The 13,731-nt window shown below is 48.2% G+C and overlaps 1 protein-coding gene across 1 annotated transcript; it reads left to right on the top strand.

The window, feature by feature from the left end:
• Window positions 1-7,751: 7,751 nt before the first annotated feature.
• LOC125523934 (putative laccase-9) lies at window positions 7,752-10,374 on the top strand. The gene is made up of 6 exons (XM_048689006.1): window positions 7,752-7,961; window positions 8,058-8,108; window positions 8,258-8,409; window positions 8,520-8,764; window positions 8,855-9,949; window positions 10,075-10,374. Exons 1-6 carry the CDS (start codon window positions 7,848-7,850, stop codon window positions 10,203-10,205), a joined length of 1,788 nt encoding a protein of 595 aa, XP_048544963.1. The 5' UTR covers window positions 7,752-7,847; the 3' UTR covers window positions 10,206-10,374.
• The last annotated feature ends 3,357 nt before the right edge of the window (window positions 10,375-13,731 follow it).

Raw genomic sequence — 13,731 nt, 5'->3', positions numbered from 1 at the left:
TTCGGTTTGTGCCAAATAATTCATGAGTAATATTGGTGGATAAACCAAGTCTTTATAAAAAGTTAAATGCACTTAACTAAATAAAATAGTAGCAAAACAATTATTTGAATGCTTTTAAATTAATAAACAAATGTTAAACTAGTTTATGTAGTTACCAAACTTTGTAAGGCCGTGGGTTATTCAGAGACATTAATTTAGGAGCTATTGTTATATCTTACAAAACTAAAGAAATTAAAAGTAAAATAAAACAGAAAGGAAAAAATAAATAAAAGAAAATACAAAACAGAAACAGAAAGTAAAATAAGAGGAGAACCCCCCCCTCTGGGCCACGGCCCAGCTGGCCTCTAGGCCAATCAGGCCCACTAGGCCGACCCACCCTGGCGCCCTACTAGGTCCCCCGACCCCCCCCATCGAACCGAACCCTAACCTCACCCTCCCCACTACTCCCACTCGCCCCCACTCCCTCTCCCTCGCCCCCCGATCTGGATCGGGGGAAACGACGACCCCGCCGCCCGGATCGACCCACCGCACCGCCTTGACCACTCCTCGTTGGACGCCTCGCCGTCCTCTCCGCCGACGCCGCCATTGCCGACTCGTCCCCGTCCTCCTCCTCGCCCCGTGCGGAGGCTGCAGTTCCTACACCGCGCCCTCGACCCCGCGTCGGACGCCGCCGTCCTCTCCGTCGCCGGTGCCGCCCCACCGGACCTCCCCGAGCCCACTGCTAGTGCCCTACGGCCCCGCAGTGAGCACCTCCCTCGCTCTCCCCATCCCTGTCGCCCGTCCCGGCCACAGCGCGCCTGCCTCACCTTCTACTCGCCGCTGCAGTGCCCGGGCGTGCACTTGCCACGGCCACGCACGGCCGCGCCTCCCCCCTCACGCAAGGGCCTCGTCCCGGTTCTCGACTGCTCGCTCGACCGACCGCGCACCGGCGCCCGCTGTCGCCGCACCCATGGCCCCTCGCGCGCCTCGCACCCGCGCCGCCTTCCCTGGCCTCGCCCAGGCCACCTCCACCTCCGTCGGGCCGCGCCGGAACGCGCTCGCCGCGTCCCGACCTGCCGCCGTGGCTCCCGCCACTACACTGCCCCCCCTGCTGCTGACGCTACCTGTCATCGCCCGGCTCCACCCGCCGTCGCCCTGCTTCCGCCCTGCGGCGGCCCTGCCGCTGCTCCATGCCGGCGCGCCAACCTGCCCCCCCCCTCGCTCCCTGCGAGCGCTTGTTCGGGTTCGCTCCAGGCGCTGATGCCCGCTAGCGCTCGCATGACCACACCCATTAGCCCGCTTTGGCCCTTGGGCCTATGACCAGTGGGGCCCGCCCCAGAACGTAATTAAAATAAAAATAAAAATAATTAATTAATTAACTTAATTAATTTTGATTAATTAAACTAAAACAACTAATTAAGCCTAACTAATTAACCTAAACCCTAACTAACTAAAACAGTCAATGACAGGAGGGTCCCACCCCTGTTGACCAGTCAAACGTTGACTGGTCAACTGGGTCCCCCTGGCCCACATTCTGTGTACACAGGGCTAGGTACCCATAGAATTTTGTCTATTAATTTTGAATTAGTAATAATTTCAGAAAATGAATAAAATTTTGAAAAATCATATAAAATAATCCGTAACTCGGATGGAAAAACTTTGTATATGAAAGTTGCTCAGAACGACGAGACGAATTCGGATACGCAGCCCGTTCATCTATCACGCATCCCTAGCATAGCAAACACGCAACTTTCCCCCTCCGGTTCATCTGTCCGAAAACGCGAAACACCGGGGATACTTTCCCGGATGTTCTCCCCCTTCACCAGTACCACCTCGTACCGCGTTAGGGCACACCTAGCATCACGCTTTGTCATGTCATGCATCATCATGCATTTGTTTGCATTATATTTATTGTTTCTTCCCCCTCTTCTCTCGCTAGACACCGAGACCGACGCCGCTGCTACCCAGTACGACTACGGTGTTGACGACCCCTCTCTCTTGCCAGAGCAACCAGGCAAGCCCCCCCTTTGATCACCAGATATCGCCTATTCTTCTCTCTACTGCTTGCATTAGAGTAGTGTAGCATGTTACTGCTTTCCGTTAATCCTATCCTGATGCATAGCCTCTCCTTGCTACTACGGTTGTTACCTTTACCTGCAATCCTAATGCTTAGTATAGGATGCTAGTTTATCATCAGTGGCCCTACATTCTTGTCCGTCTGCCATGCTATACTATCGGGCCGTGATCACTCGGGAGGTGATCACGGGTATATACTATATACTTTATACATGGTACATGTGATGACTAAAGTCGGGTTGGCTCGAGGAGTACCCGCGGTTGATTCACGAATTGGGGGCTGGAAGGACATACTTTCCCGACGGCCCTCTGTGTGGATCTTTGTGGCGAAGCGACATGGCAGGTTGAGACCACCTAGGAGAGAGGTGGGCCTGGCCCTGGTCGGTGATTGGTCGGTGATCCGCGTTATTCCCAAATTAACACGCTTAACGAGATCTTGTATTTGATCTGAGTCTGGCTGCTGGCCTATACGCACTAACCACGCGCTACGGATAGTTATGGGCACTCGATGTCGTGGTATCAAGGCCGGAAGCCTCGTGACGTCATCGCTGAGCGGCGCGCGCCCGATGGACTGGAACGCCTGAAGCTTAGGTCTGCTTCCGGCCGTGTCGCAACGTTGCAGTGTGCAAAGAGCGATGGACCCAGACCCCTGCGCCATAGGATTTTAGGACCGGCGTGTTGACCTCTTTGGTTGTGCCTAGGTAGGCTGCGACATGTGATCTTCAAGGCCGGCATGACCCAGAAAAGTGTGCCCGACCAAATGATCGAGGCGTGTTTGGGTTATGTGGTGCCCCTGCAGGAAGTTAATCTATTCGAATAGCCATGATCTTCGGTACAGGACGACTTGGAGTTGTACCTTGACCTTATGACAACTAGAACCGGATACTTAATAAAACGCACCTTCCAAGTGCCAGGATACAACCGTGGTCGCTCTCTCACAGGGCGACGAGGAGAGATCATTCGGTTAGGATTATGCTATTCGATGCTAACTGGTGAACTTACCATCTACTCTCTTCTACATGCTACAAGATGGAGTGGCCAGAAGCATAGTCTTCGACAGACTAGCTATTCCCTCTCTTATTCCGGGCATTCTGCAGTTCAGTCACATATGATACCTTATTCCATTTGATACCAATGCATATATATGTAGTGTAGCTCCTTGCTTGCGAGTACTTTGGATGAGTACTCACGATTGCTTTGCTCCCCCTTTTCCCCCTTCATATACCCGATTGTTGCGTCCAGACGATGGAGTCCAGGAGCCAGACGCCACTATCGATGACGACTACTACTACTCGGGAGGTGCCTACTACTACGTGCAGCCCACTGACGACGACCAGGAGTAGTTTAGGAGGATCCCAGGCAGGAGGCCTGCGCCTCTTTCGATCTGTATCCCAGTTGGTGCTAGCCTTCTTAAGGCAACTTGTTTAACTTATGTCTGTACTCAGATATTGTTGCTTCCGCTGACTCGTCTATGATCGAGCTCTTGTATTCGAGCCCTCGAGGCCCTTGGCTTGTAACATGATGCTTGTATGACTTATTTTATTTGTAGAGTTGTGTTGTGATATCTTCCCGTGAGTCTCTGATCTTGATTGTACACGTTTGCGTGTATAATTAGTGTACGATTGAATCGGGGGCGTCACAATGGCGTCACAATGCTATTATTTTATATTTTAAATATTTTTTCATTTTTATTATTATACTTCAAAGAGGGAGACATGGACTTAATTTATGTGGATTTAAATATTTTAACCTATATTAGGAATTATTGTCTAAATTTAAGAATAAAAAATGTCAACTATGTTTGTATAAACGTAAGGATAATTTACACAATAACTTTTTCACACACGTTGAACTCCTTTAAAAATACATGTTGTAAACTTTTTTAACGCATGACAAACATTTTTCAAAAATGCGTTATAATTTTATAATACATGTGAAACATTTTCCAAAAACATGTTGACATTTTTCAAATGCACTAACACTTTCTTGAATTTTATGGCAGTTGGATTTTGTTCATATAATTTTCTTTTAAAATGGTAAAAATATGAAAATTAAAAAAAGAACTTGAATTTTTTAAGAGGTACATCGCAACCAAAGCAGAATTTTGGAGCACGGTGGCCACTGAGCATGTTTTTTCTTATTTTTTTAAAACTAGCAGTTCAAAGTTTCATAAAAATTTAAAAAAATTCACAAAAAATGTATGCATCTGCTCTAAGTGACTTTCAAGTTTTTTTTTGAAATTTTGTTATATTATATACGCTGCAAAAAAAAGAAAACAAATCAGGCAAAAAGCTGATTTTTGCATTTATTTTACCTTTTTGGTATCTCTCACAAACAAATACAGATTTTGATAAAAAAATCACATGGATATATTGCACTTCTATGTGTGCATGTACAAAAAATGTCCGGAGTTTTTTAGCTGTAGAAATCCGTTTATTTGACTTTCGAAAAAAAGAGCACAATGTGCCGGTGCTTCAAAATTACATTTTGCATTGCAACACAATATATAAAGTTTGACCTAGTCTATATATACTAACCACAGTATAGCCTGTGCGTGCAACACAATCTGTATATTTGTGGGGCTTTCATATGTGATTAAATAAAATATGAGGGGGTTTTGTAAAAAAATTATCACGTCTGCGTGGGCCACTGGCACGTGGGCACGCCACACAGGCTGAACGTACGTCTGGATACGAATGAAGGCACTGTATTTGCATAGCTGGACAAGTTCAAGCACCAGGTTCATGTATTTTACAACTTTAGGCACTAAACTGATCGCGCAAGACAAGTTGAGGCACCTTCAACGTATTTAACTCTTTATTCTTTGGGGAATGCTACGCGTCCGCCGGCTGATATCTTTAAAATATCAGCCGGCTCGCGGGCTGTCGGATTTGCCGCATCAAGTGAGTTGAGCACGTCTCCAGTACTGCAAGACATATCTTATTGCAGAATTATTTCTGCAACATAGGTCTTGTTGCAGAATTTTTTGCAACGGTTCGTTTTGTTGCAAAAAAAAATTACAACTACGGTTTTGTTGCAACTTTTTCTGCAACTGAGGTCTTGTTGCAGAAAATTTCCGCAATAGAGGTTTTGTTGCGAAACTAGACCCGTTAAGTCATTGCAACACTACATATGTTTCTGAAACATAGTCTTTGTTTCGGAAGCGCGTTCAATAAAGAACGGCATGCAAGACACGTGTCATGCAACGAAGGTGACCGACGTGGCAACTACGATCTGCCGGATGACGATAAGCTTTTACCTTATTCTTTTCACCTTTCCCGTTTATTTTTATTTTTTATTTTATGAATATTTTAATATCATAAACATTTTCTAGGGTTCATGAGTATTTTTTTGAAATTCAAGAAATGTTTTCCAAATTCGTGAACCTTTTAACTCTTTAATATTTATAAAAACATGAGAGGATTTTATAATTTTGTATGTACTTAATTTCGAGATTTTCTACAGATTTAGAAAAAAAGTAATTTTTCGAACTTTGTTTGAAGTTGCATCATTTTCAAAAATCATATTTAAAAACGCAAAGAGCTTTCTTAAAATTTATGAAAAAAATCTCTTAAATCCGTTATTTTTTCTGAAATTCCAGGAATATTTTTTATTCGCGGACATTTTATAATTTTGGTAATATTTATAAAAATTGTGAACATTCACTTAATTTGCGAATATATTTCATAGGGAGAAAATTTGCATATTTATTTTTTCTTCTTTTTGAAAGTAGTACATGTAAACAAATAAAGAACCGAGGGCCCAGTTGAAAAGTACAAGGCTAAACTAGTGGCCATTGGTTATACCCATAAAGATGACGAAGATTTCTTGGATACCTGCTCAACTGTGGCCTGACCGGTCCCATTCGAGCTTTACTCTCGTTGGTTGTTTCGCATGGTCTTTTCGTTCGTCAGATGGACGTCGACCCTAGCCGACACACTATCCTTGCACACAAGCTTACCTGCCATTGTTGTTCCACACAGTGTTGTTGCGTCTGGCAATCTTACCCCGTCGACCATATGCAAGACCGTTTGGGAGAACAGGCTTTCGAAACCCTGTCCTTTGTGATCCTTTTTTTTCTCAAATATGCATGAATGTGCGTACTATATATTGAAGCAGAGAATGAGGAAAGAACCCCTCCACGTTGGCTAGTACATGTTACAAGTTACATGAGGACCAACTACGCCATTACAAGAAAAATTATGCTAACTCCTCTCGTTTTCCCACCTCACTAGCACTCTAAAGAGAGGCTTCACTTCTCCCTTGAGGATTCCAGCTCTGTTCCATGTATGTCTCTCCTTCTCCCCTGAGGACCAACTACGCCATTACAAGAAAAACTATGGTAAATATGCATTGAGGGAGAGGCACTGTCGAGCACAATCGCACTCCCATGCTTCCATAACTCCCACACTACGAGAAGGAAGATCGCCTGATCATCCTTCACACATAAGCCATTTCCACATATGGTGGTGCACCACTCCGCTAAGCTTGATCCCGGCTGTGGCACCCAAACTGGCTTGCCCATTGCTAAGCAGACGATACACCAAACCTCCCTCGCAAAGACACAATCCATAAGGATGTGGTCGATGGTCTCCTCATGTTGAGCACAAAAAGGGCAAGTTTGCTGGTGGTCCAGCCCACGTCGGGCAAGCCTGTCCGAGGTCCATCACCGGTATTGAAGCGCGAGCCATGCAAAGAATTTGCATCGTATCGGGGCCCTAGACTTCCACATAAACGCCGTCGTGGGCGTAACCTCTCGTCCCGTGAACTTTGCATTGTATGCCGACCTTGCCAAGAAATCTCTATTCACCTCCCAGGCCCATGAAATAGAGTCCACCTCCTCTTGATTTAGATTAACTCAGGCCACCTGAGCCCATAAAAGCCATGCATTTGTTGAGCACCTTGGGATCCTGCACCGAGAGAAGGACGATAAGTTTTTTGGGAAGCACCTCCTCACTACTCGTTGTTCGCTTTCGTATTTGTCCTCTGCTTCGATTACTTCCTTGACACCAACGTTATGGGGTTGATGATGCTACCAAGAAGAAGGCTCCTAGGAAACCGCTGCCACCTTGTCCTAGCCTACAGGAAGATATGGTTTGTTCATCCCTTATTTGCTGTTTCAGTTCTGTGCTTAGTACGTGTTCACATGCTTAGATTGTGGTATGAGATTCATATTGTTAATGCCATGCGTACGATTTATTTATGGATTAATCAATCAAAATTTGCTACTTCCCCGTAGTAACAATAATATCAGTCCGTTTGTTCAAAAAATATGAATGCATTGTACACTCTTCAAGAAAAAAAAAGAAAAAAGAAGAAGAAGAGCAAGCCTCCCTTTTATCCTTGGATACACACAAATACAATTTTATTAGAAAGATACCAAATATTATTGTCGAATTAATGGGCTTACAAAGAAGAAAAGGAAAACACCCGAGATCAAATGTGATCTCCCGATAATTAATACTACCACAAACAAACCTGTGCGCGTCTTCCAGCTGGATCCACTTACTGTTTCCATGCAATTAATTCCATCCAAAAGCTTGAAAAATAGGGTGCTGGCGAAAGAACAGTGCATAGACTTACCAAAAAAGAAGAAGAAGAATTGGAATCACTCCTCTTCGCGTTCACCACTGGCGTTTAACTCCTTTCTATAAGTAGCAAAGGGCCGAGGAATTCGCACATGCTTCAAACCTGCCACACCCACACGGATGCGCAAGGACCAAAGCTGCGCGTAGATTAGATTTCAAACTTGTCAAGCCGTTCTGCCTTTCGGCTCTGTTCGGTCACCGGCGATGGGCGTCACCAAGGCGCCGGCGATTTGGTCAGTCGGCGTGGTGGTTGCAGCGTTCATCGTCGCAGCTCAAGGATCGCCGTCGTCGAGTGCCCGCCGCCCCTATAGTCTCTTCGTAAGTTCTTTCTACCTGCCTCCGTACCAAGATTCCCTTATGTATGGAGGGCACAAAAATTTTACTGGGCCTGACGGGAACTGACCAATTTCATAGGAAGACGACGGACTGAGTAGACGTCATGGTCAACGTCACTACGATTTCGTGGTAAGTCTATCGATTGGTTCGCCGTCATTACAATTTTATTTAGCATCAGCTGCAGGTTTCTCAGATAATTTTTTCCTCATCTTAATTGATTGAAAAACCTTTGCTGAATCGTAGTTTTTCCTGCATGTATGCATGACATTTGGCTGTAGATAAAGGAGAGCAACTACACGAGGCTCTGCCGTGAAAAGACCATCCTCACCGTCAACGGCGAGTTCCCCGGCCCGACCATCTACGCGAGGAAGGGCGACGTCGTCGTTGTCAACGTCTTCAACCAGGGCCATAAGAACATCACCCTCCACTGGTACAATTTCTAATACTACTGCGCGAAATGATTCTTGCTGTATTTTTGTCTTTGTTTTGTTTCTTCCGATCGGCGGCATAGATGAACTCCTACTCTTGTTGACGCTGTAGGCACGGGGTGAACCAGCCGCGAAGTCCGTGGTGGGACGGGCCGGAGTACATAACGCAGTGCCCGATCCAGCCCGGCGGCAACTTCAGCTACCGGATCATCTTCTCCGAGGAGGAAGGCACGCTGTGGTGGCACGCGCACACCGCCATGGATCGCGACACCGTGCATGGCGCCATCGTCATACGCCCCCGGCGCGGCACGACCTACCCATTCAGCAAACCGCACAGAGAGATACCCATCATCCTCGGTACGTATAGCTAGCTCTGTGCGCCTGCTTCTGCAATGCGTGGTAGTGGTTTCCACTGATGGTATGTGGACATGTTTATCTCCATCGCAGGGGAATGGTGGAACGACGACATCGGGCAAGTGCTCGCCGACGCCATCTCCACCGGCAGCGACTTCCAGCCTTCAGACGCGAACACCATCAACGGTCAGCCGGGTGACCTGTTCGCTTGCTCCGGCGACGGCACCTTTAGGCTGCCAGTCAAGCACGGCAAGACCTACATGATCCGGATCATCAACGCGGCCCTCACCAACGGATTCTTCTTCGCCGTCGCCGGGCACCGCCTCACCGTGGTCGGCTCCGACGCTTCCTACACCAAGCCGTTCAGCGCCGACCACGTATTCATCGACGCCGGCCAAACGGTGACCGCGCTGCTCAAGGCCCGCCGTGGCCGCTCAAACGCCCGGCACTTCTACATGGCGTCGAGGCCGCTGGCGACCAACCCGCAGGCCACCGTCGACAGCAGCACGGCCACCGCCGTCCTGGAGTACGTCGACGCTCCCGCGGCGCCGGGCGATGCGGCGCATGGTCTCCCCAGCCTTCCCGCCATCAACGACAGCTCCGCGGCGGCCGCGTTCACGGCGCGGCTCAGGTCGCTGGCCAGCAAGGGGCACACGGCCGACGTGCCCCGGCGCGTCGACGAGCACATGCTCGTCACGGTGGAGGTGAACGAGATCGCGTGCGCGCCCGGCGAGGCGTGCAAGGGGCCCCACGGCAACCGCTTCGCGTCGAGCCTCAACAACGTGAGCTTCGAGATGCCGCGGAGCGACGTGCTCGGGGCCTACTACCGCTCCGCCGTCGGCGGCGTGGCCAGGACCGACTTCCCCGACAACCCGCCGTCGCCCTTCAACTTCACGGCCGACGACCTGCCCCCGGAGCTCGCGCTGACCGCGAGAGGCACGAGGGTGAAGGTCCTGGAGTACGGCGCCGTCCTGGAGGTGGTGCTGCAGGGCACGACCATCCTCGGCGGCGACAGCCATCCCATGCACCTGCACGGGTTCAGCTTCTACGTGGTGGGGAGAGGGACTGGCAACTTCGACAAGCGCACGGACCCGGCCAAGTACAACCTGGTCGACCCGCCGTACCAGAACACCGTCTCCGTGCCCAAGAACGGATGGGTCGCAATCCGCCTCCGTGCAGAAAACCCTGGTGAGTGCTCAAACCTTTCTTCCTGATCCACTTGAGACTATCTATAAAGGCTTTTGTATACAGGGTATGATTCAAATGTACGTACGTACATCTTATACCTTGTTGTGTCTTGGTTTGGTTGGCAGGCGTATGGTTCATGCACTGTCATTTCGAGCGCCACATGGTGTGGGGGATGGAGACGGTGTTCATTGTGAAGAACGGCAAGGGACCAAATGCCAAGATCATGCCACCGCCTCCAAATATGCCCAGGTGTTGACAGAGCAATAAGGCAATTTTTCATGTAATTTCCAGATCTTTCATGTGACGAGCAAGAAAGGAAAAATAGCTAGAGCTGAAGGTTTCTGTAGGTAGAGAAAATTAAGAGACATTGTAATTTTTTTGGCGCCTAGCACTATCTCTTTAATCATCACAGTCGATGCCATGGTTTGCTGGATAGTTTTTTTTTTTGAAACGGAGGCAAAAGATTTGCCTCATCAATTAAATAAGGAGAGAATAGAGTTTAGAGTGTTACAAGAAACCCACACACGGCATGACAACTACTCACGCAACATAATATGCCCCAATTTCTTAGCGCCCGCGGTGATCCAAAGCTTCTCTCCTTTAAAATGGTGTGAAAGAGAATGGGTGGTGACACACATTTGTAGCGGAACACCCTAGCATTTGGTTCATTCCATATTGTCCAAGAGACCGAGCATGGTAAGAGAGGCCATAGCATGTCTATTGAGGTTTTGATTGTTGGTTCGCTTGTCCCACCACTCGTTGACGGAGTCCGCAAGATGCTAATTGGTTGTGTCCATGTGAGCAAGTCCAAGCTTCTCAATGACTAACATCCATAGCCTGAGCGTGTAGCGACACTTGAAAAGAAGATGCGCGCCCGATTCTTGTTCTCTTTTGCAAAGTTGGCACATGCCACAATTTGGCCAACCACGTTTCGCCAACCGATCGACAGTTCAAATCCTATTCTGGATAGCCAACCAAGCGAAAAAATTTACTTTTGGTGGTGCCCAAACTTTTCAGACCATTTGATCCATAGGGGAAAGCGACATGCCAAGGAACTGAGCTTTATATGTGGTGGATGCCGAGTAGAATCCATCATTCGCGTGCTTCCAGACAATATCATCTTCAAGGTGGTCGTCGAGGTGGAAGTCATTAATGAGCATCCAAAGTGTGAAGAATTCCCGGATGTGGTCACCGGAAACGACAGTGTTGTTGTTGATTGACAGAATCCATGCGCTCTCGTTTAGGGCCTCACGCACCTTCCAATTTTTTCTCCTCGAGGCCTCGAAGATGAGCGGTGCGATGTCCATTGGTTTGCGCCCCAGAAGCCAAGGGGATTCCCAAAAATGGAGTTCGGGCGCCATTGCCGACGGTGATAGTAGTGGAGGCATAGAAAAATTCCCGGTCATCCTTGGTGCAAGGGTTGCCAAGCCCCATCAAAAGTTTTTGAGGTTCCTTCCATTCATACCAAAGCGACCGCAGGCGCAAAGCACGCGCAAATTTGTCAGTGTTCAGCACGCCAAGACCACCATACTCCTTTGGCCGGCACACTGTCTCCCAATTCACCTTGCACTTGGTACCAGTAGTCTTATCTGATCCAGACCAAAGGAAGGCCCTCTCTATCTTGTTCACACTATTTAGGGAGCTCAGTGGTACGATAAGAGGCGTGATGGAGTACACCACTTGGGAGGAGATGACCGACTTGACTAGGGCCGTGCGCCCGATTGTAGTGATATTTTCCCCCTCCCAAGTCACTAGTTTTCCGGCAGCCTTGTCCGCAAGATATTGAAAGTCCACCTTCTTGAGTTGCCACACCGAGAGCGGTAGTCCCAAGTGTTTCATGGGGAAGCAGGATCGAGCTGTCAGAACACCTTCAAGAATGTGCTCGAGGTTAAGGTGATTGCAACGTATCGGCACGACCGAGCTTTTTTGGAAGTTGGTGCATAGGCCCGTCACCTCGCCAAAGCCCTCCAAGATGGAGGCAAGGTTGTCGATATCCGTCTTGATAGGAGCCACAAAAACAGCCCGTCATCCGCGTAAAGCGATGTCCTCACCATAGCCCCACGGCCACGTATCTTGCGGAGCAATCCTTTCCGGGTTGCCAAATCTAGGATTTGGTGAAGAGGGTTGATTGCGAGGGCAGACAAAAGTGGCGAGATGGGGTCCCCTTGACGAAAGCCGCGACCATGCTTGATGGGAGAGCCTGGAATCCCATCGAGGAGGATCCACGAAGATGATGAGGATAAAAGAGCGGCAATGCAATCCCTAAACTTGGTAGGGAACCCCAAGCATTGAAGGAGATCAAGGATGTATTCCCACTTGACCGAGTCAAAAGCCTTCTTTATGTCAAGCTTGAATAGGAGGGCGGGGGTCTTGCTCTTGTGGAAGCGTCTAGCAAAACTCCGAACGTACATGAAGTTGTCATGGATGCTTCTTCGTTTTATGAATGCACTTTGAGCGTTGGATATGAGGTCGCCCATATGGGGAGCAAACCTCAAAGAAAGGATCTTGGCCATGATCTTGGCAACGGCGTGGATGAGGCTAATGGGCCTGTAGTCGGAGATACCTTCCGCCCCATCCTTCTTAGGCAAAAGAACGACATTGGCGGAGTTAAGCCATTGCAGATTTGAGGTGTTTAAGGAATCAAAGCATTGGATGACCCTCGTGACATCATCCTTTATGACATCCCAACACTTCTTGAAGAAGATGTCCGTGAAGCCGTCCGGGCCAGGCGCTTTATCACCGGGCAACTCCTTGATGGCCTGGAGTACCTCATCCTCGGTGATTGGATCGTCGATGCCTTGCAAGGTACGGTGCTCGGTGCCAAGATCCTCCCAGTTAAAATCCATGGTACTCGTATTTCCTCTACCCATGACCTCGGAATAGTGCTCCTGGATGATCTCCTCTTTTTCCTTGTGGTCGGTAACCCAGCCCTGCCCGTGCTTGATCCGATGGATGTGGTTTTTCCGTCTTCTAGCGTTGATGCGGCGGTGGAAGAATTTGGTGTTGGCATCGCCGTCCTTCAGATTTGCGATTCTGGCGCATTGGCTTTTCGTAGCCCTGTCCAACACCGCAAGACTAATGACCCTCCTCTTGAGCCTAGAGCGAAGGTCACGCTCCTCAGGAGAAAGGAGCCTCTCTTCTTGGGCAGTGTCGAGGCGTAGAATCGCCAAAAGGGCCGCATGGAGCTGGACCTTAGCCTTGGACAAGAGGGACTTGCTCCACTCCATGAGGCGAAGCGCGGTCTTCTTAAGCTTGTAATGCAAGACTTGGTAGGGCTCCGTGTGGGCCACCTGAAGGAAATATGCCCTAGAGGCAATAATAAAGTTGTTATTTATATTTCCTTATATCATGATAAATGTTTATTATTCATGCTAGAATTGTATTAACCGAAAACTTAGTACATGTGTGAATACATAGACAAACAAAGTGTCACTAGTATGCCTCTACTTGACTAGCTCGTTGATCAAAGATGGTTATGTTTCCTAGCCATAGACAAGAGTTGTCATTTGATTAACGGGATCACATCATTAGGATAATGATGTGATTGACTTGACCCATTCCGTTAGCTTAGCACTTGATCGTTTAGTATGTTGCTATTGCTTTCTTCATGACTTATACATGTTCCTATGACTATGAGATTATGCAACTCCCGTTTACCGGAGGAACACTTTGTGTGCTACCAAATGTCACAACATAACTGGGTGATTATAAAGGTGCTCTACAGGTGTCTCCAAAGGTACTTGTTGAGTTGGCGTATTTTGAGATTAGGATTTGTCACTACG

The sequence above is a fragment of the Triticum urartu genome, chromosome 7, assembly GCF_003073215.2.
Source record: "Triticum urartu cultivar G1812 chromosome 7, Tu2.1, whole genome shotgun sequence".
Classification (NCBI taxonomy): domain Eukaryota; kingdom Viridiplantae; phylum Streptophyta; class Magnoliopsida; order Poales; family Poaceae; genus Triticum; species Triticum urartu.
This window is presented reverse-complemented; position numbering and strand designations above follow the sequence as displayed.